This window comes from Equus quagga, chromosome 13 (genome assembly GCF_021613505.1).
Source record: "Equus quagga isolate Etosha38 chromosome 13, UCLA_HA_Equagga_1.0, whole genome shotgun sequence".
Classification (NCBI taxonomy): Eukaryota; Metazoa; Chordata; class Mammalia; order Perissodactyla; family Equidae; genus Equus; species Equus quagga.
The window spans coordinates 10558639-10582356 of record NC_060279.1 but is presented as its reverse complement, the minus strand read 5'-3'; the positions used below and the strand labels follow the sequence as shown (position 1 = coordinate 10582356).

General features: G+C 45.0%; 1 protein-coding gene across 3 annotated transcripts in view; it reads right to left on the bottom strand.

Moving 5' to 3' along the window:
* The window catches only part of TNN (tenascin N), a 63941-nt gene that overhangs the window by 26796 nt on the left and 13427 nt on the right, over positions 1–23718 (bottom strand). For all 3 annotated transcript variants that reach the window (XM_046680460.1, XM_046680461.1, XM_046680462.1), the window contains exons 5-9: positions 21837–22022; positions 20730–20819; positions 12056–12319; positions 8489–8752; positions 1612–1875 (exon numbers count right to left, since the gene is read on the bottom strand). In XM_046680460.1, coding sequence (XP_046536416.1) covers positions 1612–1875; positions 8489–8752; positions 12056–12319; positions 20730–20819; positions 21837–22022 — 1068 coding nt within the window. The remainder of the gene's footprint in view (positions 1–1611; positions 1876–8488; positions 8753–12055; positions 12320–20729; positions 20820–21836; positions 22023–23718) is intronic.

Sequence of the window (23718 nt, the reverse complement as noted above, 5' to 3'; positions counted from 1 at the left end):
TGTTCCAAATGGTTCATTGCAAAAGTCCCATAGGTGAGACTCAAGCCTCGAATGAGCAGTTTCAATGGGATCCCTTACAGAGCTTGTTTTGTATACCCTAGAGCAGTGGTTCTCAACCAGGGATGACTGGCAATGTCTGGAGAAATGTTTGGTTGGTACAATTCAGTGTGGGATGGGAAGGCACTGGTATCTAACGTGTAGAGGTCAGGCATCCTGATAAACATCCTACAGTGCACAAGCAGACCCTGCAACAATAATTATCCAGCCCAAAATATCAATAGAGCCAAGTTTGAGAAACCCTGCCCAACACTTGGCGAAGACCATGGGCTGGTGACTGACACACTCCTAAAATGCTGAAAAGGTGAGAAAACGTCTGGTGGCTCTGATGCAGAGGAATGAGAAGCTGCAGCATTACAAAAGACACGTGCATCCAGTGGAATGAACAAAGGATGCATGCGTATTCCCCATGGACTAGATGTGTGCCACCAAAGGAGAGCCCACCTGGGGTTGTTTAGGAAGCTGTCCAAAGAGGATCACCTAAAGGAGTGAGGTGACCCCCATCAGAAAGGCACTGGAGTGCACCCCCAGATGTGTGGGCAGAGGAAGAGAAGTAGGAGACCAGTAGGAGAGAGGCCTTTGCCCACAGAATCACTTCAGGGAGGGATCCGAGCGGAAGAGGACACATGAGGTGTCTCTGAAGAACCACAGAAGTGTTCCACGAGGGAACTTGTTAGCTCGAACACTTGTCAGGTCCCATGACAGGCCCAAGCTAGCTGTGACTCTTACAGTCAAGCAAGACCTTCCATGACCCCTTGCTTCTCCTCACCCTGACTCCTTACCTCCCTCTTGACCCCTTACCTCCCACCCAGCTGTGCCAAACATAAATGGGTCAGAAACTGCAGTTAGCATGCTGGAAGGACAAGGCTTCAAGTCCGAGAAGGGAAATACAAGGTAAGCCATGTACCCCCACTTCCCACACAGGCAGTTATGTCCCAAGCTGATGGAGAAGGGAAGCTTGAGTTTTAAATGAAGTATGCATTATTACACAGGTGTGGGCCATTTCGATTACTAAAATGATACATCCTGGGAACTAAAAGTGACTACATATTTGCTTATTTTTAGCTAATAAAACATTGTTATTATTTCTGCCTGAAACGTTTATCCAAAGGACAGAAAGAAAAACAAGTTCAACAGAAAGGGTTTAAACAGGTGAGGAGGGGAAAAAAGTCATTTTGGGACCACAATCTGCAAGTCTGGCTCCCTCAGCATGATTGATACTTATGCTTTCTTCATGCTTCTTCCTTATCAAGGCGAAGCATTTAGTGTGATGATAACAAAGAAGGTGCATAGGCAGAGAGAACAAAGGACTACGAACAATAACATCAATCTTTAGACCAAAGTTTGGAGACCACAAGATGACCTATGCATTCTAAGAGAAGCCATTAAATGGAAGTAAAGGGCCCACAATTTACTATGGAAGAATACCAACCTGCTCTTCCATAAAACCTCCCTTTCTGCCAAGGTCAGAGAAGGAAAACCAATCTAGACAGACTATGAGCTTAGCAGTGACTCAGTGACACAGTGACACAGTGACAATGCACACTCCATTACCTGTCGGGGCCTTGGTGTCAGCCTTCTTGCTCTCCCGGTCCCCCTTCTTGGCCCACACATGAACCTTGTACTCCACGCCCGGCCTCAGGCCCGTCAGGATGGTGCTGTTCTGTTCCTTCCTCACAGGGACGTCCTTGGTGTCTCCATCAGCAGAGGTGTAACGCACCATGTACCGGTCAATGTCAGCCTGCACCGGGTCCCAGGAGATGGTGGCCGTGTTCTCTGTCACCCGATCAGTCACCAGGTTTTGGGGGCTGTCTATTTCTTTAAGAAAATGTTGGAAAAGCCTAAGCTTTGAAACCATAGGAGAGATACCCACCACCCCATTACCATGATTTTCAGCTTCTTGAGCTGCCTTAGCATACGGCAATGGTATTCCCATCCAGAGTCACTGGGGAAGTCAAGGAAAAAAGCAATCCTGGTTCTCAATTTCTAAGGACTAGTTATTATAAGCTTGACACACTTTCTTGGCTTTCAACTCCTTAAAATGTGGGAGGAATGATGTCTTCTCAACAGCATTACGGCACATCAAAACCATCAATAGGGGAGTGACGTCAGCATCATGGTGGAGTGAACTTGCCCAGGACTCTCTCCCCTCCAACATACAACAAAAACGGGCAACCATACTCCAACAGAGAACATGCTAACACAACACAAAAAATGTCAGAGAGACACGCAGCCATACGATGGAGGGCAGAGAGGCTGGAGCCCCCCTCAGAGGAGCTGGAACGGGGTAAAAGAGAACTTTGCTCCCTCCCCTAAAGACTGCAACCTGTGACCACAGGAGGCTCCAAGAGGGAAGGAATGGGGGAGGGGACATTCATTCATGGGAACATCAAGCACCCCCAAGAGCCCATGCAGCCTAGAGAGAAGGCCTCTACCAGGGCAAGAGCTTTTGCAGGGGGGTGACCTCATCAAGCCAACAACCCAGGAGAGAAGAGTGCAAGAACAGAGCAAGAATGCCCCGAGAGCATGCAGGACAAAGCGCCCCTCCCCTCACCTGCCCCACGGCTCCACTGCCTGGGATCTCAGCTGAAGACAGAGGGCTCAGAATACACGGCTCTTTACCCCCACCCAGTGGCGATAGGCGGTAACTGCAACCAAATAATATGATGCATAAGAACCGAACCACCTCCTCTAGCAATATCAAACACTATATCAAATCTCCAGACCAAAGAGAAAATGACAAGTACTCAGAATTTAGTCCTCAGGACACAGAAATATGTAATTTAAATGACAATGAATTCAAAATAGCTATATCAAAAAACTCAACGACAGAAAAGAGGATGTAGAGAAACACTTCAATGAGTTCAGGAGCTACTTCACAAAAGAGATTGAAACTATAAAGAAGAATCAATCAGAAATGTTAGAGATGAACAACACAATGGAAGAGATAAAATAAAACACAGATTCCCTGAATACTTGAGTAGACATCATAGAGGAGCGTATCAGCATAATCAAGGATAGACATATTGAAATGCTCCAGACAGAGGAGGAAAGAGAACTAAGACTAAAAAGAAATGAAGAAAGTCTCCAAGAAATATCCAACTCAATTAGGAAATATGACATAAGAATTATAGGTATTCCAGAAGGAGAAGAGAAGGAGTATGGAGCAGAGAGCATATTCAAAGAAATAATAGCAGAGAACTTCCAAAACCTAGGGAGAGAAGGAATTCTTTGTGGAAGAGGCTTCCAGATCTCCTAGATTTGTCAATGTAAAAAGACCTACTGCAAGACACACAGTAAAACTGGCAAAAATGAATGACAAAGAAAGAATACTAAGAGCAGCAAGGCAGAAGAAAATAACCTACAAAGGAACCCCCATCAGGCTTTCAGCAGATTTCTCTGCAGAAACCTTACAAGCTAGGAGAGAATAGAACAACATATTCAAGTCTTTGAAAGACAAAAATTTTCAGCCAAGAATACTCTATCCAGCAAAAATATCTTTCAGATATGACGGAGAAATAAAAACTTTCCCAGACAAACAAAAGCTAAGGGAGTTCATAGCCACGAGACACCCCCTACAAGAAATCCTCAAGAAGGCCCTCATGCCTGAAAAAAAAAAAGGGAGGAAGGGGTTACAAAGCATGGAGTAAGGAGATAAACAGGTAGACAGAATCAGATAGGATAGCAAATACTCAAGTATAGCATTAAAGATAACAGGGAAGAAAAACACCAAAAACAAAGATAACCTTGTCAGTTTAACCACAAACTCACAACACAAGATGGAATAAGATGTAAGAAAAACAACTTAGGAGGGGAAGAGGAAAGAGACTGAATTGGTTCAGAATAAGGAAATAAGAGGGCATCAGAAATTGCACTATCTTATATATGAGATTCTGAATACAAACCTCATGGTAACCACTAAACAAAAAAGCAGAACAGAGGCACAAATAATAAATAAGGAGAACACAAATAAACACATCATAAAAAACTACATAATTCAATGGATAGATCAAAACACACAGGACGAGAACAAAGCAAATGCAGGAGAACTGGAAAACGAGTGATAAAATGACAGCATTAAGCTCTCATAGATCAATAATCACCCTAAACATAAATGGATTGAATTCTCCAATAAAAAGACACAGATTAAAGAACAAGACCCAACAATATGCTGCCTCCAGGAAACACATCTCAGCTCCAATGACAAACACAGGCTCAGAGTGAAGGGATCGAAGACAATACTCCAAGCTAATGGCAAACAAAAGAAAGTAGGTGTCACAATACTTATATCAGACAAAGTAGACTTCAAGATAAGACAGGTAAAGAGAGACAAAGGGGGCAGTATCTAAAGATCAAAGGGACACTCCATCAAGAAGAAATAACACTTATAAATATCTATGCACCCAACACAGAAGCAACAAAGTTCATAAATCAACTATTAACAAACCTAAAAGAAGATATTAATAATAACACAATAATAGTAGGGGCCCTCAACACTCCACTCACATCAATGGATAGATCATCCAGACAGAAAATCAATAAGAAAACAGTGGAATTAAATGAAAAGCTAAACGAGTTGGACTTAATAGACATATATAGAACAGTCCATCCAAAAACAGCAGAATACACATTCTTCTCAAGTGTGCATGGAACATTCTCAAGGATAGACCATATTTGGGAAAGAAGACAAGCCTGAATAAATTTAAGAAAATTGAAATAATAACAAGCATCTTCTCCAATCATAATGCTATAAAGCTAGAAATTAATTACAAGAAAAAAGCTGAGAAAGGGACAAAGATGTAGAGACTAAACAACATGCTGTTGAACAAATAATGGATCATTGAAGAAATTAAAGGAGAAATAAAAAAATATCTGGAGACAAATGGAAATGATAACATATACCAACTCACATAGGATGCAGCAAAATCCATATTAAGAGGGAAATTCATCGCAATACAGGCACACCTTAACAAACAGGAAAAATTCCAAATAAGCAATCTCAAAGTACACCTAACTGAATTAGAAAAAGAAGAACAAACAAAGCCCAAGCTCAGCAGAAGAAGAGAAATAATAAAAATCAGAGCAGAAATAAATGCTATTGAAACAAAAAAGGCAGTAGAAAGGATCAAGGAAACAAAGAGCTGGTTCTTTGAGAAGATAAATAAAATTGACAAACCCCTAGCCAGACTTACAAAGAAAAAAAGAGAGAAAGCTCGGATAAATAAAATTAGAAATGAAAGAGGAGAAATAACAACGGCTACTACAGAAATACAATGGATTATAAGAGAATACTACAAAAAACTATATGCCAACAAAATGGATAATCTACAGGAAATGGATAAATTCTTAGACTCTTACAACCTCCCAAAGCTGAATCAAGAAGAAACAGATAATCTGAATAGACCAATCACAAGGAAAGAGATTGAAACAGTAATCAAAAGCATCCCAAACAATAAAACCCCAGGACCAGATGGCTTCCCTAGGGAATTCTACCAAACTTTCAGAGAGGATTTAATACCTATCCTTCTGAAGCTATTCCAAAAAATTAGGGAAGATGGAACACTTTCTAACACATTCTATGAGGCCAACATCACTCTGATACCAAGCCTGACAAGGACAACACAAAAAAAGAAAACTACAGGCCAATATCGCTGATGAACATAGATGCAAAAATCCTCAACAAAATTTTGGCAACCTAAATACAGTAATACATCAAAAGGATCACACATCATGATCAAGTGGAATTCATACCAGGGGCACAGGGATGGTTCAACATCTGCAAATCAATCAACGTGATACACCACATCAACAAATTGAGGAATGAAAACTACATGATCATCTCAATAGATGCAGAGAAAGCATTTGACAAGATCCAACAATCATTTATGATAAAAACTCTTAACAAAATGGGGATAGAAGGAAATTATCTCAACATAATAAAGGCCATATAAGACAAGCCCACAGCCAATATCATACTCAATGGGGAAACACTGAATGCCATCTCCCTGAGAAGAGGAACAAGACAAGGATGCCCACTATCACCACTCTTATTCAACATAGTACTGGAGGTTTTGGCCAGAGCATTTGGACAAGAGAAAGGAATAAAAGGAATCCAAATAGGGGGTGAAGAAGTGAAACTCTCACTCTTTGTAGACGACATGATCTTATATATAGAAAATCCCAAAGAATCCACTGGAAAACTAATAGAAATAATTAACAAGTACAGTAAAGTTGCAGGGTACAAAATCAACTTACAAAAATCAGTTGCTTTTCTATACTCTAATAACGAACTTACAGAAAGAGAACTCAAGAATACAATTCTATTTACAGTGACAACTAAAAGAATAAAGTACCTAGGAATAAATTTAACCAAGGAGGTGAAGGACTGATACAATGAAAACTATAAGACATTACCGAAAGAAATTTATAATGACATAAAGAGATGGAAAGAGATTCCATGCACATGGATTGGAAGAATAAACATAGTTAAAATGTCCATACTACCCAAAGCAATCTACAGATTCAATGCAATCCCAATCAGAATCCCAATGACATTCTTCATGGAAATAGAACAAAGAATCCTAAAATTCATATATGGCAACCAAAGACCCCGAATTGCTAAGGCAATCCTGAGAAAAAAGAACGAAGCTGGAGGCATCACAATCCCTGACTTCAAAATGTACTACACAGCCATAGTGATCAAAATAGCATGGCACTGGGACAAAAACAGGCACACAGATCAACGGAACAGAACTGAAAACCCAGAAATAAAATCGCACATATACAGACAGCTAATCTTCGACAAAAGTGCCAAGAACATACAATGGAGAAAAGACAGTCTCTTCAATAAATAGTGTTGGAAAAACTGGACAGCCACGTGCAAAAGAATGAAAGTAGACCATTATCTCATGTCATACACAAAAATAAACTCAAAATGGATCAAAGACCTGAAGATAAGTCCTGAAACCATAGGACCCCTGGAAGATAAATATAAGTAGTACACTCTTTGACATCGAACTTAAAAGGATCTTTTTGAATACCATGTCTTCTCAGACAAGGGAAACAAAAGAAAAAATAAACAAGTGGGACTTCATCAGACTAAAGAGCTTCTGCAAGGCAAAAGAAACTAGGATCAAAACAAAGAGACAACCCACCAAGTGGGAGAAAATATTTGCAAATCATATATCTGACAAGGGGTTAATCTCCATAATATATAAAGAACTCACACAACTGAAGAACAAAAACACAAACAGCCCAATCAAAAAATGGGCAGAGGATGTGAACAGACACTTTTCCAAAGAAGATATACAGATGGCCAATAAACACCTGAAAAGATGTTCAACATCACTAATCATCAGGGAAATGCAAATCAAAACCACACTAAGATACCACCTAACACCCGTTAAAATGGCTGTAATCGCTAAGACTAAAAATAACAAATGTTGGAGAGGGTGTGGAGAAAAGGGAACCCTCATCCACTGCTGGTGGGAATGCAAACTGGTGCAGCCACTATGGAAAACAGTATGGAGATTCCTCAAAAAACTAAAAATAGAACTACCGTATGACCCAGCTATCCCACTACTGGGTATCTACCCAAACAACTTGAAATCAATAATCCAAAGTAACATATGTACCCCTATGTTCATTGCAGCATTATTCACAACAGCCAAGACATGGAAAGAATCCAAGTGCCCATCAACTGATGATTGGATAAAGATGTGGTATATATATACAATGGAATACTACTCAGCTATAAAAAAGACAAATTCATCCCATTTGCAACAACATGGATGGACCTGGAGGGAATTATGCTAAGCAAAATAAGCCAGACTGAGAAAGACAAACACCAGATGATTTCACTCATATGTGGAATATGAACAAACACAGAAACAAAGAAAACAGTTCAGTGGTTACCAGGGGAAGCAGGGTTGCGGGGTGGGCACAGGGGGTGAAAGGGAGCACTTGTGTGGTGGCAGTCAAGAAATAACGTACAACTGAAATCTCACATTGATGTAAACTATTATGAACTCAATAAAAAAAAAACCATCAATTAAACATCTGGCATGGTGCTCAGAGCAGCTAACTTATCATTTTATCAAGGGCTACTTCACAGGCAATCATTCTAAAAGTATTATCACAAACACTGCGATGACCAGATCCTATAAACATCTTCACTCAGTCTGCTAAAAACACGGCTACTGCACAACCTTACTTCTCCCTTCCATGGGTTGAGTGGTTCCATGAGCAGCTCGTCACTGTCAGGGAAGGGCAGCTCATGGAGATAGATCACCACGGGAGCTTGCTGTCTTTCTTGGATCTTTAAGACTTCCTCTGCAAAGTCTCTCAACTCACGCCACATCTTTTGGTACCAGTCACAATCAAATCCACATGTTCAAAATTCAATTCCAATTGACCATCTTTCTCTCGTTACCTGTCGGGGCCTTGGTGTCGGCCTTCTTGCTCTCCCGGTCCCCCTTCTCGGCCCACACGTGGACCGTGTACTCCACGCCCGGCCTCAGGCCCGTCAGGATGGTGCTGCTCTGCTCCTTCCCCACAGGGACGTCCTTGGTGTCTCCATCAGCGGAGGTGTAGCGCACCATGTACCTGTCAATGTCGGCCTGCACCGGGTCCCAGGAGACAGTGGCCATGTTCTCTGTCACCAGGTCGGTCACCAGATTTGTTGGACTGTCAATTTCTTTAAGAGAGATGAAACAGTGTAGCATTTACCAACTCTGTGGTTCCTGAAAGGCCAGCACACACACAACAAAAATGATACCCCAACAAATTTCAGGGTCTGTTATATGCCAAGGATTGGGACAACTTAAGGGTTAATCAAGTGGTCTGAAATGCCAAGAATGAGCGAACAGCATACAATGAGAAGTAGGGTTTTCAGAGAAAGCCAGTATAACGTCTCAGCTCTATAAACTTTTCCCACAGTTGCCTTTGGATAAAAAGAATTGGTCTTCATATACAAATTTCTCTTTTACCCCAGATTTATATAATAAGTTCTTTCAGTTCCTGACTCCTTGTACCTGAAAACGATTATACTTAAAGAAATCTCTGCATCAGCTCTAATACTTTCTTTGGGAAGAAAAATGTCTTGGGAGTAGGAGCTGTCAGTTCTTTCCATATAAAACACCATGTCTGTGGCCAGAGAACCAGGAGACTTTTTAAATTGATGGTATTTGAGGTCTGGGCTGACAAAAATAATCCTACTTGTAGAATCTGTCTGGGTTTCTACACAGTTAAACTGGGTTAGAACCTGGGCTCCACCATTTCCTGGTTGCTAACTTTAGACAAACTGTATAATTTGTCTTGGTCTCCTCATCTCTACAAAGAATGAAACATCAGTACCTACCTCAGAGGTTTTGGTGGAGAGTAAATGAGAGATTGCATAGCAAATGCTTAGATATGAGCTCCCTGTTATTACGAATGCCATTTGAGGAAAGAAATACCACTTTCTCCTCAAACTGTAAACCTTTAGAAAGTCAAAAATCGAAGATTATCAGGTGCACGATTAGCATGATTTTATTATCCTGTTTCAAAAACCACCTCCTCAAAAGGCTGAGCTCTCTGTGACAGCAACTGCATTTCAAACCTGCCACTTGCCCAGCGTGGCCAGGCCAGCGCGGTGGAACACACAGCCGAGGGAGATAACTTGCCTCGAGGAGTAGAGTTCGGAATGCATCACAGACGGCTGACACATAAGGACAAACAGTTTAGCTCCTAGGCTTCTGAGCTGGCTTTAGTGCTCCTGCCCTATCCTTCACTACTCCACCACTCTCACAGACCTGTCCACCAGGAACACCACTAAGAGATAATCGCATATTAAGATATCACAGAAAACCAACATGTCACATTCCCACAATTTAGGCCTTTGCATATGCTCTTCCCACTGTTAACACTCACTCATCCTTCTAGGTTCTGTTCAGGTGTCACCGCCTCCTACAGTGGCCATGACCCATCTCCATCCCAGGCTGTGGTGCGTATCCTTTTTTCAGGTTCCCATAGTTCCAGGAACATTTATTTGCTCTAGAAAGTAACTCACCGCACTTTATCTATTTTACTCTTTTTCTCTACCCAGAGGACCGTGAATGCCATATGAGCACAAACTGTGTCTTTTATCTTTGTACACCCAGAGCCTAGCTTCCTGCCTGACACCCCCAGCAATACCACACTCCCGGGGCTCCCCACAAGCTGGGGTGCTTACTCACACCATCCCAGCCTGAGGGAGGGGAAGGTACTTTTCTATTCTAATTTCCACTGTCCTAAAAAGGCTGACCCACAAGCTCTTTCAACACTCAAAATCCTAATAAATGGAAAGCCATGTATAATATAAACCAGGAGTTGGCAATCTACCACCCGTGGGCCAAGTGTGACCCACCACCTATTTTTATAAATAAAGTTTTACTGGGACATAGTTATGCCAGTTCATTTACATCCAGTCTATGGCTGTTTCCTCATCTGAGTGGCAGAGTTGAGTAGTTGCAACAGAGATTGTATGGCCCCCAATGCTGAAAATATTTACTATCTGGCCCCTTACAGAAAGTTGGCTGACCCTGACTTCAAACAAATGTAGATCTCACCATCCTAACTCTCAATTTCTTCTCCTTCCCCTGGAGGAGGTAAGGCCCACCTGGACCCAGGAGGCTGTGCACCACGAAATGATTCAAGGGCTAAATGCTGATTAACATTTGCTATGGAACGAATGTTTGTGTTCCCCCAAAATTCATATGTTGAAGCCCTAGCCCCCAGTTTGATTTTACTTCGAGGTGGGACCTTCGGAAGGTAATTAAGTTTCAATGGTCATGAGGGTGGGGCTCCCATGATGGCATTAGTGCCTTCATAAGAAAAAGAGACCAGGGCTTCCTCTCTTTGTCATGTAAGGTACAGGAAGAAGGCGCTGTCCACAAGCCAAGAAGAGAGTCCTCACCAGGAACTGAATCAGCCAGCACCTAGATCGTGGGACTGTCCAGCCTCCAGAACTGCGAGGAATAAACTTCTGTTGTTTGAGCCACCCAGTCGATGGTATTTTGTTATAGCAGCCCGAGCAGACTGAGACACATGCTAAGAATTAATCACTACCATCACCTACGCAGCATTTGCTATGTGTCAGGCACTTTCACGAATTAACTCGTATGACACTCAGACGCCTTTTTTTAACAGCTAAGAATCTGAAGAGCAGAGGTGAAGTAACTTGCCCAAAGCCACTCAGCTAGTAAACGGTAGAGCTGGGATTAAAACTTGGACAGTCAAGCTTCTGAAGCCATATTCCTAATTAGCTGCTCCTCTGAGATGCTCTACACTAAGTGACTTCCAGAATAGAGCCCAGCAGATAAGTGACTCCTTTTCTACAATTTTCTGTCAAGTGGTTGGAACCTTGAGTAGGCTCCAGGATTGGGCATCTCTGAATTCAGGGACAGTGCCAGAGGAGAGCTTAAGCGGAAAGAATGTCCAGGATGTGCCCCCTGCAGTCTCAGGACACCGCAGGCCAGAGCTGAGCGGAATGACTGGGTGAAGTCTGGGCATCCTCATGGTTTCTAAAAGCTTAAAGGCAGAAGCGTACATTTGGTGAATGTTGACTCAGGATGCAAACCATTTCCATGGTCTGAGAGAGAGCTCCAGATTGTATGCAGAGTGCCCATACAGTCACTGCAGACTGAGATAAGCATGCAAATCCACTGTCAGCCAAATGTTTTGAGTTTTCACGTCCAAGAAATGAAAATTAGAAAGCGTTCCTCTACTCTGAGGGAGTTGCATATGGAATTCCAACCCAAATAGTATGACCTTCTGTATCAAATAAAAAGGCTGGTCTCTTTTGTTTGAGGTTAAAAAGGAAAAAATTCATAATTATGAAATTCGACATTGCTTTCGCAACTCCTTCCACCAACCGTGCAAAGAAGAGAGCTGATGCTAGGCAGGCATCGGCCTCCTGATTCAAAAATCAACCTTCTCTCTGCTGTGAGGAACGCCGTTTTTGCTCCCTTTCTTCTGTTACCTGTGAGGGCCTCGGTGTCGGCCTTCTTGCTCTCCTGGCTGCCCTTCTCAGCCCACACGTAGACTTTGTACGCCTCTCCCGGCTTCAGGCCCGTCAGGATGGTGCTGCTCTGCTCCCCGGGCACCGCCATGTCCTTGCTCTCCCCGTCAGCAGAGATGTGGCGTACCACGTACTTATCTATGACAGCCTGGACTGGGTCCCAGGAGACCATCGCCGTGTCTTCTGTCACTTGATCAGTCACCACATTGGTTGGACTATCAATTTCTTCATAAAAATATAGGAGAAAGGAAAATTAGAGAAGACATCTGGCGGGTCAGGATCATAGATGCTTCAAGATCTAGTTCATCTGGGTGACCCAGTTTCACAGCCTACACAATGCAAGATGGGTCTCCATCATCCGTGACAGGTGGACAACTGGCCTCTGCTTGAATCCTAAGCTGAGAAAGGGCCCCCTGATGGACAAAACAGTCCCTTCCATCTTCAAACACTGAGCACATTAGAGAAAATTCTTCCAAGTGTAGCCACTTGAAGTCTAACTCCTTCAAGTATGTCCACCCTCGGTAGACATAGAGAAGACACCTCATTCCTCTTCCAGGAGACCATCCAGCAAGTATTCAAGAATAGTTATCATTCTCCTTCCTAATTCTCCTCTAATCAAGACAGCTTCACCTCTCCAATTTATACACTTTCATAAGTTACATACTCATATATTATATACTTATAAACTCCTGAATTATAGTTTCTAGACCTGTTGCTTACATCTAGACATGCACCTTTCTTTCTCTTTTCAGAGAAAAATTCCCCAAACTGAATTCATTCATTCAACCATTTACTGAGCATCCACTCATGCCACGGAATGTAACGGCACTCAGGAGTCACCAATGAACAAAACAGTCAGAAATCCCTGCCCACGCAGAGTTCATATTCCAGAAGGACTAACCCAGGACTATTTTACCCCCATGTTCCAGACACTTTGCTCCCCAATAATATATCCTCAGCCCATAGCCTCAGAAAATCCCTAAGTTTTGTCACACCTGTCCCTGCTAACCTAGGAGTTATCAATGTTTGTCACCATTGAGCTCCTAGTAAGAACCACCACCAGAGTCTGCTTCAGAAGGTCTCAGGTAAGCCCTGGCGTCTCTATTTAAAAAACAAATAAGCAGAACTCCACAGGGGATTCCGATCCGTGTCAGAGGTTGAGAACCTCCACACTAAGTCACATCTTTCCAGTTTTTTGCACATATAATACATGACCTGGACCCAACATCTCTCCTTGTTCTATTTTATCTTATTTATAATTTAGTCTTTCATCCAACAGGCCCACTTTGGTTTCCAGCTTCTTATCATTTGCAAACTTAATCGATAAGCCATGTGAGCACTTCCACCAAGGTCCCTGATAAAGAGGCTGCACAGAACAAAGCTGAGGCAGTCCCGAGAGCCCTCCCTACATACAGATCGGGATCCTTTTGGGTAAGACACACAATACAGCTTCTTACTCTCAGAAACCTAAGCATGTTCCTTCTTGCCCATTCTGTTCTACTTCTCTTGGCCAAAGGTTCTCCAGCAGAAAAGCTACAACTTTACACAGCTGTATCTTTTAACATCAACTACAATGCACCTTTCTCGAGCACAGTGGCAGGGCTTTCTTTGGGTGCAAGGAAATGAAATATGTTCCATCACCAGAGGCAGTGGAAATTTTACTTAATAAATCAACTGTCATTTATTGAGCACATACTAAGTGTCAGGTGTTTTTCATACATTACTTTATCAAACCTCATAGTAATAACACAAGGCATTTATCATATTTCCCATGCACTAGTTCAGAAAATTAATAACAGTTACCATTTTTGGAGCACTAACTATATGGCAGGCTCAGAGAGGTTAGATAACTTGCCCAAGGTCACTCAGCTAGTAAATATGAGTAACTCATTCCACAGACATTCATTTGAGCATCTGTTTGGAGCCAGGGATTCAGCAGTGTTATGAGTTAAATTGTATCCTCCCCCAAAAAGATACATCAAAGTGCTAACCGTCAGTACCTCAGAATGTGACCTTATTTAGAAATAGGGTCTTTCTAGAGATAATCAAGTTAAAATGAAGTCATTCGCATGGGCCTAAGCTAATATGACTCATTTCACTATAAAAGGGGGAAATGTGGCCAGAGACAGACACACACAGAGGAAAGGTGATGTGAAGGCATACAGCGAGAAGACGGCCATGTGACTGAGCATCCACAAGTCAAGAGATGCCAAGGATTGCCAACAAACACCAGAAGTTAGAAGGAAGGAAGGATTCCCCCCCAGAACTGTCAGAGAGAGCATGGCCCTGCTGACACCTTGATGTCAGACTTCCGGCCTCCACAACTGTGTGAGATCATCGATTTCTGTAGTTTTGAGCCATCCCATTTTTGGTACTTTCTTACAGCAGCCCCAGGACACTAACATAAACAATGAACAAAATAAAGACTCTCTACAATGGAGTTTTCATTCTCCCCGAGGAGCCAGACAATAAGCAAGTGGCAACAGCATTAGGAAGTCCAATAAGGCAAGGTAAAGGGATTAGAAAACGGTGGACAAAAGATGCCTGTGATTCTAGATAGTGAGGTCGAGAAAGATCTGACTTACTGAGAAGGTATCATTCAAAGTCCTAAATACACGAAGCAGAGGGCAATGTGGGGATCCTCACCCCAGGCAGGAGGAGCAGAAAGTTCAAAGGCCCTGCTCCATGTATTGAGGGAACAGCAGGAGCCAGCGCGTCTGGACAGGGTAAGTGAGGGGGTCGAGGGGCTGGAAGTGAGGCCAGCAACGTGAGGGGCAGAGTGGGCAGCCCTGAAGGCCATTGTAACGACTTTGGCTTTTGCACTGAATGAGAAGAGAAGCTTCCAGGGGTTTTGCTCAGAATGGCATGATCTGACTTGTGTTATAAAAGGACTCCTCTGGCTGCTGAAGAGAGTATGACGGTAGCAGATGACGAGTAGAGGTCACCTGGGATGCGATTACCACAGTTTACGTGCGAGACAACAGGAACGTGGACAACTGTGGCAGTGATGAAAGTCATGAGCAAGGTTCAACTGTGGACATTTCAAAGGTAAAGCTGTCAGAATCTGCTAACGGATTCGACATGGGATGACAATGACTTGCTGGTTTGGGGCCTAAGCAATTTGCAGACAGAGTGATCATTACAGAGATGGGGAGATCCGAGGGAGGGCAGAGTATACAGCAGTGGGTGGGGAGAGAAACGGGCCTAAGAGTTTGCTTTGGGGCATATCAAATGGTAGGGCCAAGATTCAAACCCATGCCCAGCTATCAAAGGCCACACATTTCCACTTTATACCACTGCATGCTAAGCAGCACCATCACCAGCTTTTTCTCATGGAACTTCTGCTACCACTACTACTACTACTAATAATAATAATAATAACAAATTGTGAATAAAATAAAGCATGATCTGAAAGCTTCCTGCAATCTGAAATCCAGCAGCACTGGTCGATTGGAGCTTGGAGTGACAACCAGAGAGAGGAAATGGTCTCAGACTGTCACCTCTGGGAGACAGGGGCTGGCATACCTCCCTGACAGAGGGGGCCTCCTGGGATGAGAGGGCAGTGCAGTCACAACGCAGACACCGACAGGGTCATGTCCTGGGCCTCTGGAGGCTCACACAGGCTCTGAGAGGATGCTCAGGGGAAAGTGTGCACGACCATAGAGAGGGCACACCCTGTCACCCCTTTCTGTGCAAAGCATGATTCTGCACGATAGGCAGGAAGTGAAGAGAGCCTCCAAAGGTGGTACCTCAGCGTGGGGAAATCAGTGTTGAATAGGGAATGGGGACACTCAGAACGGAAAAGTGAGGATGGGGAAGAAGAGAGCAAGGACACCTGACAGTCCTGCTCTTGAAGTCCTTGGCCCTCATCCTCTCCAAAGTGACCCACGTCTGTACAAACCAGGGTCCCCAAAGTGCCTCACAATGCCTCTCCCTGCCCCAGACCGGTGCTCACCACCATAGCTGCCAGGACCCACGGCACAGGCCCACGGCTTTGTAGGGTCAGGGCTGCCTGTGTGGGCAGCCCTCTCAAGATCCATCACATCCACACGGGCGGACGGAGGAAGCAATAACCAGCCCCCAGGCTCCTTTTCACCCCACCAGTCCCAGAGCACCCCAGGAATGGAGAAGAACCAGGAAAAGGCAAGTTGGCTCTGGAGAGTAGGAAGGCAGGAAGGAAAACAGAATCATACCCTGCCAGGGTTACAGCACTTGCCCCAGAGAGGACATGTGACTTCTCCAAGCTCAGAAAGCCGGTCGGAGGCTGGGCCAGCCTGGAACTCAGGCTCTCTGACCCCTTCTCTCAATTCCCTCAGAACAACAACAACTTTAGCCAGAAGGGAGTTCCTCACAGAGTGCTCTTCTCCTTGACAAATCTCAGGATGGGAACCAGACGCCGAGACACAGAAGCAGGAGGAAAGCCTCAGTGAGGGGACCCTCCACGATAGGCCACACTGCAGAAGAAGCCAGCTTAGCAGAACCAAAACCTCCCTCTCTGCCAAGAAGGGACATGGGGATCATAAACGGTTTTTCCATGGAACAAAGCCTTTCAGTAGCTGCGGCAGCTGGCCAAATCATAGGCGAGCCACAGAAGCAGCCTCAACTAGGAGACAGGCTCTCCCGGCCCGGCCCCAATTTCCTCCTCAGGCTCTAACTCCCCACCTGCTGGACACTGGCAACCCTGGTGGGACCTTTCTCAGAGTCAGTCCAGGTCAGAGAGATTTAAGACAAGACTTGGAAGGCTTGGTGGGTGGGACTCACTTTTGAGTGCATGAGTTAGAGCAAAGATGAGTCCCGCTTCCAAGAGATCTACTTTACAAAAGTGAGTATACAGAAGAGGCTAAGAGCTCTAGGCACATCAGGAAAGCATATTCCACTTTAAAACAAGATTCACCATAAGGTTGGGTAGGGGATGGCTGACCTCGGTCTATGCTGGAACACCTAACAGCACCCCACAGGACCACCAAGGCTGGTCCACACTCCAGCCCATGACCACACGCTCTAGGAACAGCTTTCTCCATTCACAATGGCCACATGTGAATCACCACAGTTGGCGTAGTGGAAAATGGCATAGTCAAGGTCTAAAATCTGTGGGGATGTGGGCCTGGGGGCAGAGGTGGGAGATGGGGCCTATGCCACTGGTTTGAAGATGAATTCATGAAAGAGGCACCTTTGGACTACAGCACCTATGTGCTGCCTGGTCTTGCTTTCTCAGGTCTCCTCTACTGCTTTTCATTATGGCAATAAAATTATTTTTTTTAATATTTTATTTTTTCCTTTTTCCCCCCAAAGCCCCCTGGTACATAGTTGTATATTCTTTGTTGTGGGTCCTTCTAGCTGCGGCATGCGGGACGCTGCCTCAGCGTGGTTTGATGAGCAGTGCCATGTCCACGCCCAGGATTCGAACCAATGAAACACTGGGCCGCCTGCAGCGGAGCGCGCGAACTTAACCACTCGGCCACGGGGCCAGCCCCAATAAAATTATTTAAAAGGCACCACATGTAGGGAATGTGCCCGAGAGATCAAACCCTCCTCCTGCCGTCCTCTAGCTTTGCTTCTGGAAGGGTTACGGTTTGGCCTCAAGCAAACCTAAGTTCAAATGCCATCCACTAGTTTACTCTGAATATCCTAAACTTTGCAGGCTTCGACTTTCTGATCTGTAAAATGGGAATAATAATGCTTACAACGCTGCTATAAGGATCAAAGGTAATGTTTACAAAGCCCCACAGTACCTAGAACCCAGTGGGCACTCAAATACTAGGGATCATCACTATTTTTCAGCCGCTGGGGGTGTGTGTCGGGCAGCTGTGTGTGTGACAGGAGCTCTCAGTGTTGACAGGACCTCATCTTGACACACGAAGAAGTTTGGGAAGGAAAGTTTTAGGGGCTGGGCCATTTCAAACGGGGCATTGTGTTTGGAAAGCAGTAAAAAGTGAAAAGGACAACAAGAGAAGCAAGAGCGCTATTTCACAGCATAATCTAAGGGGGAAGTTCTGAGAAAACGGTCAACAAGCGACTATGCCAGGCCATGTGCTCTGCTGTGCAGGGCAGCTCGCGAGGTTAGAATACAGTTAGCGGCCCTTTGCTGTATACTCACCGTGGGAAGGCATGAATCACGAAGGTATTAAAAGACTCATAATCATAAAAAAGAACAAAGAGAAGGAAGTTTAAATTCATTTAGTCCTACCTTTCATTTTACAGATGGAGAAACTGAGGACAAAGGGATAACATGACCTCTTAATTGGTGGCCTGCCCTGCTTGTCATTTGATGTGAGGTGGCTGTCAGGGTCTGATGGAGAAGTCCAGGGACATCTCTCCCTGAATGTACTGGCCAGGCTTGTGCTCCCCGTTCTGAAGTTGACCTGCTTCTAAAGCCTTGCCTCTCTGGAAGGAGCTTCAATGCACTTTGAGTGTGTTAACAGAGTCAGGACTTTCAGCTGACCCTCTCCCTTTCACGGTATTAGTTCTACTGAGTGATTTGTTAAACGGAAAATACCTGAACTGTGTCATTTCCTCCCTGCACACACTTCTGCTGGTCTCATATTCCAGTGTCTTTCATACCATCTCGTGGTATGCAACCCATTTGGAGAAAAAAGATTCTTTTTTTCCCCTCAAATTAAGAGTCTAGTTTAAGACTGTTTCCTGACCTTAGAAATTATTGTGTCTTTTTTTGTATGTTGGTAAGACACATGACATAAGTTTATTTGCAATCCAGTAAAATAGCCCATCTTGCTTTTAGAATATAATTGACAATAGAAACACTCCTTGAGTGCTCACCTTCTAGTTTGGATAATATAATTGAAAGGTTCAGTAGCAATTCAAGGCCATACACGATTAAATGCTCTAAGAACTCAGAGGCAAAGATGGCTGCCACGAATATGGTCCTAGAAGGCTTCAATGGGGCAGCTAAGGTTGGAGCCGAGCCTGGAAGAATGAGTAGTGTTACTGCTGTGAGCCCCTGAGGGCAGGGACCAGGACTCATCCTCTTTGGAAGTATCTAAAGGGACCCTGTCTCCAGTGCCCAAGAGTACTCAGCAATTAACGTTTGTTGAACTGAATTAACTGATAGCTAGAGATGATAGTGGAGGGTTTCCAGGCTGGAGTAACAACATAAACAAACCCCCAATGCACGGATAAGCCCTCCGTGTGAAGAAACTCCAAGAACTTTCCAGCGACAGGAAGGCTTCCTGTTGGAAAGTAGTGAGAACAACAACCCAGGTTGGACGGGCCCACTGAGGCCAAGATCAAAGGGTTCCATGTTATGCAAAGGCAATGAGGAGGCACGGTAAATTTTTGGCTTGAGAATAAACAGTATGAAAATTAACCAGAAGTATGAGACAAGAAGGTAAAAGCAGGAGGCACTTTAGCTTTGTGCCCACCAAAGGGGACATCCTAGGTTCAAACCCCAGCTCTGTCATTTCCCAGCTGGGCCATCCCGAGCTTAATGTCTCTAAGCCTCATATACATAAGTTCTCCTAGATATGACTTAGAAATGACAAAAGGACTTACTGCATAGGATTATGGTGAGAACTAAATGAGATAATTCACAAATTGCTTAGTTAATATAATGCCTGGTGCATAGATAGCCCTCAACTAATTCACAGCTTAAAGAGACGGCCACTGGAAGCAGGAAGTACTTGCCATTTTCCAACTCACTAAAATGTCCCACTAATTCACCATTCAGGAAGGCTGCAGAGTCCGTATCGCACAGTTTGTAAATTAAATTATATCCTATCCTTTCTAATTGCCCAACTCTAACTCTCTCACACTCCCCATAAGCAATCTGTTAGGCAGCTGAAAATAGTGAATTCAATTCTTGTACCATCTCATCCTTATTCTCACCCACACAACCAGCTACTGCCAGGACTGGATGGAAAACGACTAAAAAACTTTTCAAGCAAGTCCCAAATTCGAAGATCCCTTCTTTGCTGGCTCCAGGGATGAGCCTCCACCCAGCAGCATTATGTTCTAGATCACCGGTTCCCCACATGGGTCGTGGGTCAGCAGGAGCACAGAGTTACTGCAGGAGGCTCACAATTCAATGCGGGCTCAAGCCATCTTGCATATACACCTACAATGATTTCAAATTCTTTTCTGATTAATAAATTACAGATTTATTGTCAAATGTTACTGATTCATAACATTTGGCATTATATATTTTCCCAATCCACAGACGCTAAATATGCCACTACTCCCAGGGGAGGTTCCTTAACATCTTTTGACATTTTAAAGCAGATTGCCTGAGTTCGGTCGTCCGGAAAAAAGACTGGAGCAGCAAGACAACAATTACAGGGTACCTGTCTTAGGTAACATGGAGCTGTGTGCCTAGGGCCACAAAAACAAATGCCTTAAAAATAATGCAGCTAGGGAAGCTATTAAAATAAGCAAAAAGATGTCAGAAATGGCCCTTTCTCTTGACTCCAAGATCCTAGGGGAGATTTTCAATGGCAAGAAAAATTTGAAATAGGAGAAGTTTGCTTCCCCTCCACTACCCCCTAAAATAGATGTCAGTACACAAAGAGATAGACTCTCTCCACATACAACCCCAGAACTTTTATCCAGAGAGGAGTCAGCCATGAAAAGTATCAGAATGCAAACAGGAGAAAAGTTCATAGTCCCACTAAGTAGCTCTTACCTGTCCTGCCATTGAGGAGAATCGACTTGCCCTCCAGGTCTCCTCTCATGGGCACAACTGTGATCTTGTACTCCGTCCCCGGCTGCAGACCTGCGAACAAGCAGCCAGTGCTGAAGGTGAGTACAGGCTCCAGATGGAGGGGGTGGGAAGGGGCATCAGAGCAGATGAGATGAAGTTGATGGAGCTCCCAGTCCTTTCTTGGGCCACTCAGTACTTATTCCCCAATATTATTTATAGTCCAAATGCTTTTCTGCTCCTAACAATCCTTTTCCCTCAAAAGTGTCTTTACTTCTCATTGTAATAATTAGCCTAAATTTTTGCCTTTTTTTCCTTTTCACTGATGTTTTGTTATTTTTCTGTAGAAGCAACTTGAATGATTTTCCTCATGGTATAAACATTCAGCCTCTGTGGGCAAAATGCAGATGAACAGCGGCATGTGGGAGGCGCCCTAGTTTCCATTCCACCAACACTGCGAACCCCAAGACGTCTTCTCAAGATGGAACTCAGAGTGGACAGCAGAACAGGGCCCCAGAGGAGTCCGTACCCTGGAGCCAATAAGCCTGAGGGCCCGTCCAAGGCCGTATGCTGACTGGATATTCATGATTGTGTATTACTTTTCTTAAAGAGGGCCCTGAAAATTGTGTGAGCTTCGGGAGTCGCAAAATGTGATCCAGGCCTGCACAGCCCCGTTGCCTTGGCAGCCGTCTGATTTCCAGCTCTCACAGCATTAGCCCAGTCATCTGGGACAAGGACCTCCCCAACCCCCAGCCTCCTAGCACAATTCCTTCCACACATTGTGCTGAACAAACCAATCTCTCTCTCCCTCACTCTCTCTCTCTCACACACATGCACACACACACAGGTCTTCTAGAAGGAATGTCCGTGTACCATCATATCCACCCTGAGACAAAGAGTCTTCAAGAGGACACTGGGCCTCCAGAGTGGGCTCACGTCGGGGAGTTGCCAGGGTCAGGGTTCCAGTGATCCCTAAGGCCACAGGCCCCTTCACGCGCACTGGAGTGGCGCAGATGCCGGGCCCTTCTGCACGCCCTGTGCTCGCCTCAGCACCTCCAGCAAACATTTCACATCCCCAGTGTTGGCTCTTACCAGTGATGTCATATCGGCTCTTGGGGTCACTGCTCTTGGGCACCGTGACTTCAGCCACCTCCTGCCCTGTCAGGGGGCCGTACCGCAGCTTGTAGTAGTCCACCTCAGTCGGGGGGTTCTCCCACTCCACGTCGAGGGAGTTCTCAGTCTCGTCTGTCACCCAAGCAGTGCCAAGCACAGCAAGATCTAGGGCAGGGGTCAGGGAGGGCAAGAGAAAGCAGTGAAGAGCAGAGGTCCCGCAGGTCTGTGGCAGGCTGTTGTCTACCAGATCAGCCCCTTTCTTAACACCTTGAGAGCAGGCTTCAGCCCCAGGACACAGTCCTTAACAGGTGTCTTAGCACCGTCAAAGTAGCAAACAACTGTTGGTTTTCACATTGCGCATGGAGGGCAGACTCTGCTTGGGGAAAGGCTCTTCTCCCCATCCCATCCCATCGGATGCCACACAGCCCTGAACTGTACTTCTCAGGCCAGCCATCCAAACGCCCAGCCCAGGGGTCAGGCCGCTCTGAACTAAACGCTCACCCGTTAGCAGCAGAGCCCCTGCCCTCAGAGACCCCACCCGGGACGCAAAGCTCAGGCCCCTCCACGTAAAGTTGGGGAAACACAGTTCAAATTTTCGGGAATATAACAACTGATGATACAACCAGCTCCTTCCTCAGTCCCCTAAGTTACAGCCCTCGCCTCTCAAACGCTCCTGAATGGATTCACTCTAGGCCAAACTGTGAAGTCGGGGAGTTTCAGCTTGGTCCTTCTGAGTCTCCTTCCGACACCTTCTACCAAATTTCAGCATCTCCACCAGTGACCTGGTGTCTTCATGCTGCCCAACCTGTCCGTCCTGCGAAGGAGGAGAGTTACTGTACACATTTACTCACAGTAAAGTATTAATGGCTAAGTCTTCATCCCTCCACTCAGGAAAAAAATGGAATCATAATGATTAATACAAAGGAACAGATCGCTGATGTGGCTCCATGGGAAGAAATTTGAGGTGGTGGCTGGAAAGGGGACTAGGGTCTCTGGAGGCACTTTGAGTCCAACGGCCATATCCCAGGCCGATGTTGCCTGGCCTGAGACTGGGAACAGGGAAGACAAGCTCCCAGACTCTCAGGCTGGCCCCCTTCCTCAGTCACACCCCCACCTTCACACCTTGGTGGTGTTCCCACCCAGGCTGACTGCCCCCTTGTCAAGGACAAAGGACAGAGAACTCGTGCACCAGTCAGGGGTGAACTCAGTGATCTCCAAGCCCTCTGGCTCTGAGTGTTTCTGATTCACTCTGTTCTGGGTAAAGAAGCTCGCAGAGCCTTTTCTCTGAAGCATTTCCTCCCACCTGCTGACTTCCACCTGCCAGCCTCCAGGTCCTTCCTTTAAACCTGGGAATTCCTTGAGGGAACAGGTCAAGCAGTGAGTAACGAAAGGGATTCAAGGATTATGAAAGGGGTCCTACATGGCTCGCAAATGAAAAAGAAGGAATTTAATAAAAATGTTCAAGATTTTCACGGGGATAAGTGTCTCTCGGGTTGAGATTCCCCTGAGGAGCAAGTAAGAATGGGTTTGACTGGAATCAGATTAGACAGAAAGACACACTTCTCAGAGGCAGGACTTTACAAGCTCCTTTAGCAAGAAGCTGGGAGGGGAGGCTAGGACTTTCAGAACAGATGTCTCTGCTCTGCACTGGGAGGCTTGGGCACCATCCCGTCTGAAGGCAGAGGCAGCCATAAACAGAAAGGGAGAAAGACGAAGGCAGCCCGAGAGCTGGGAGCTGGCCTGGCTCTCGCAGGTGGGCCTCGTGTTCTCCCATGGAACAAGCAATTTCACCAAACATCCCCATCAGGCCAGCCACTCCGTGGCCATGCTAGTCAAGATACAACAAGACCATCCTGTGACC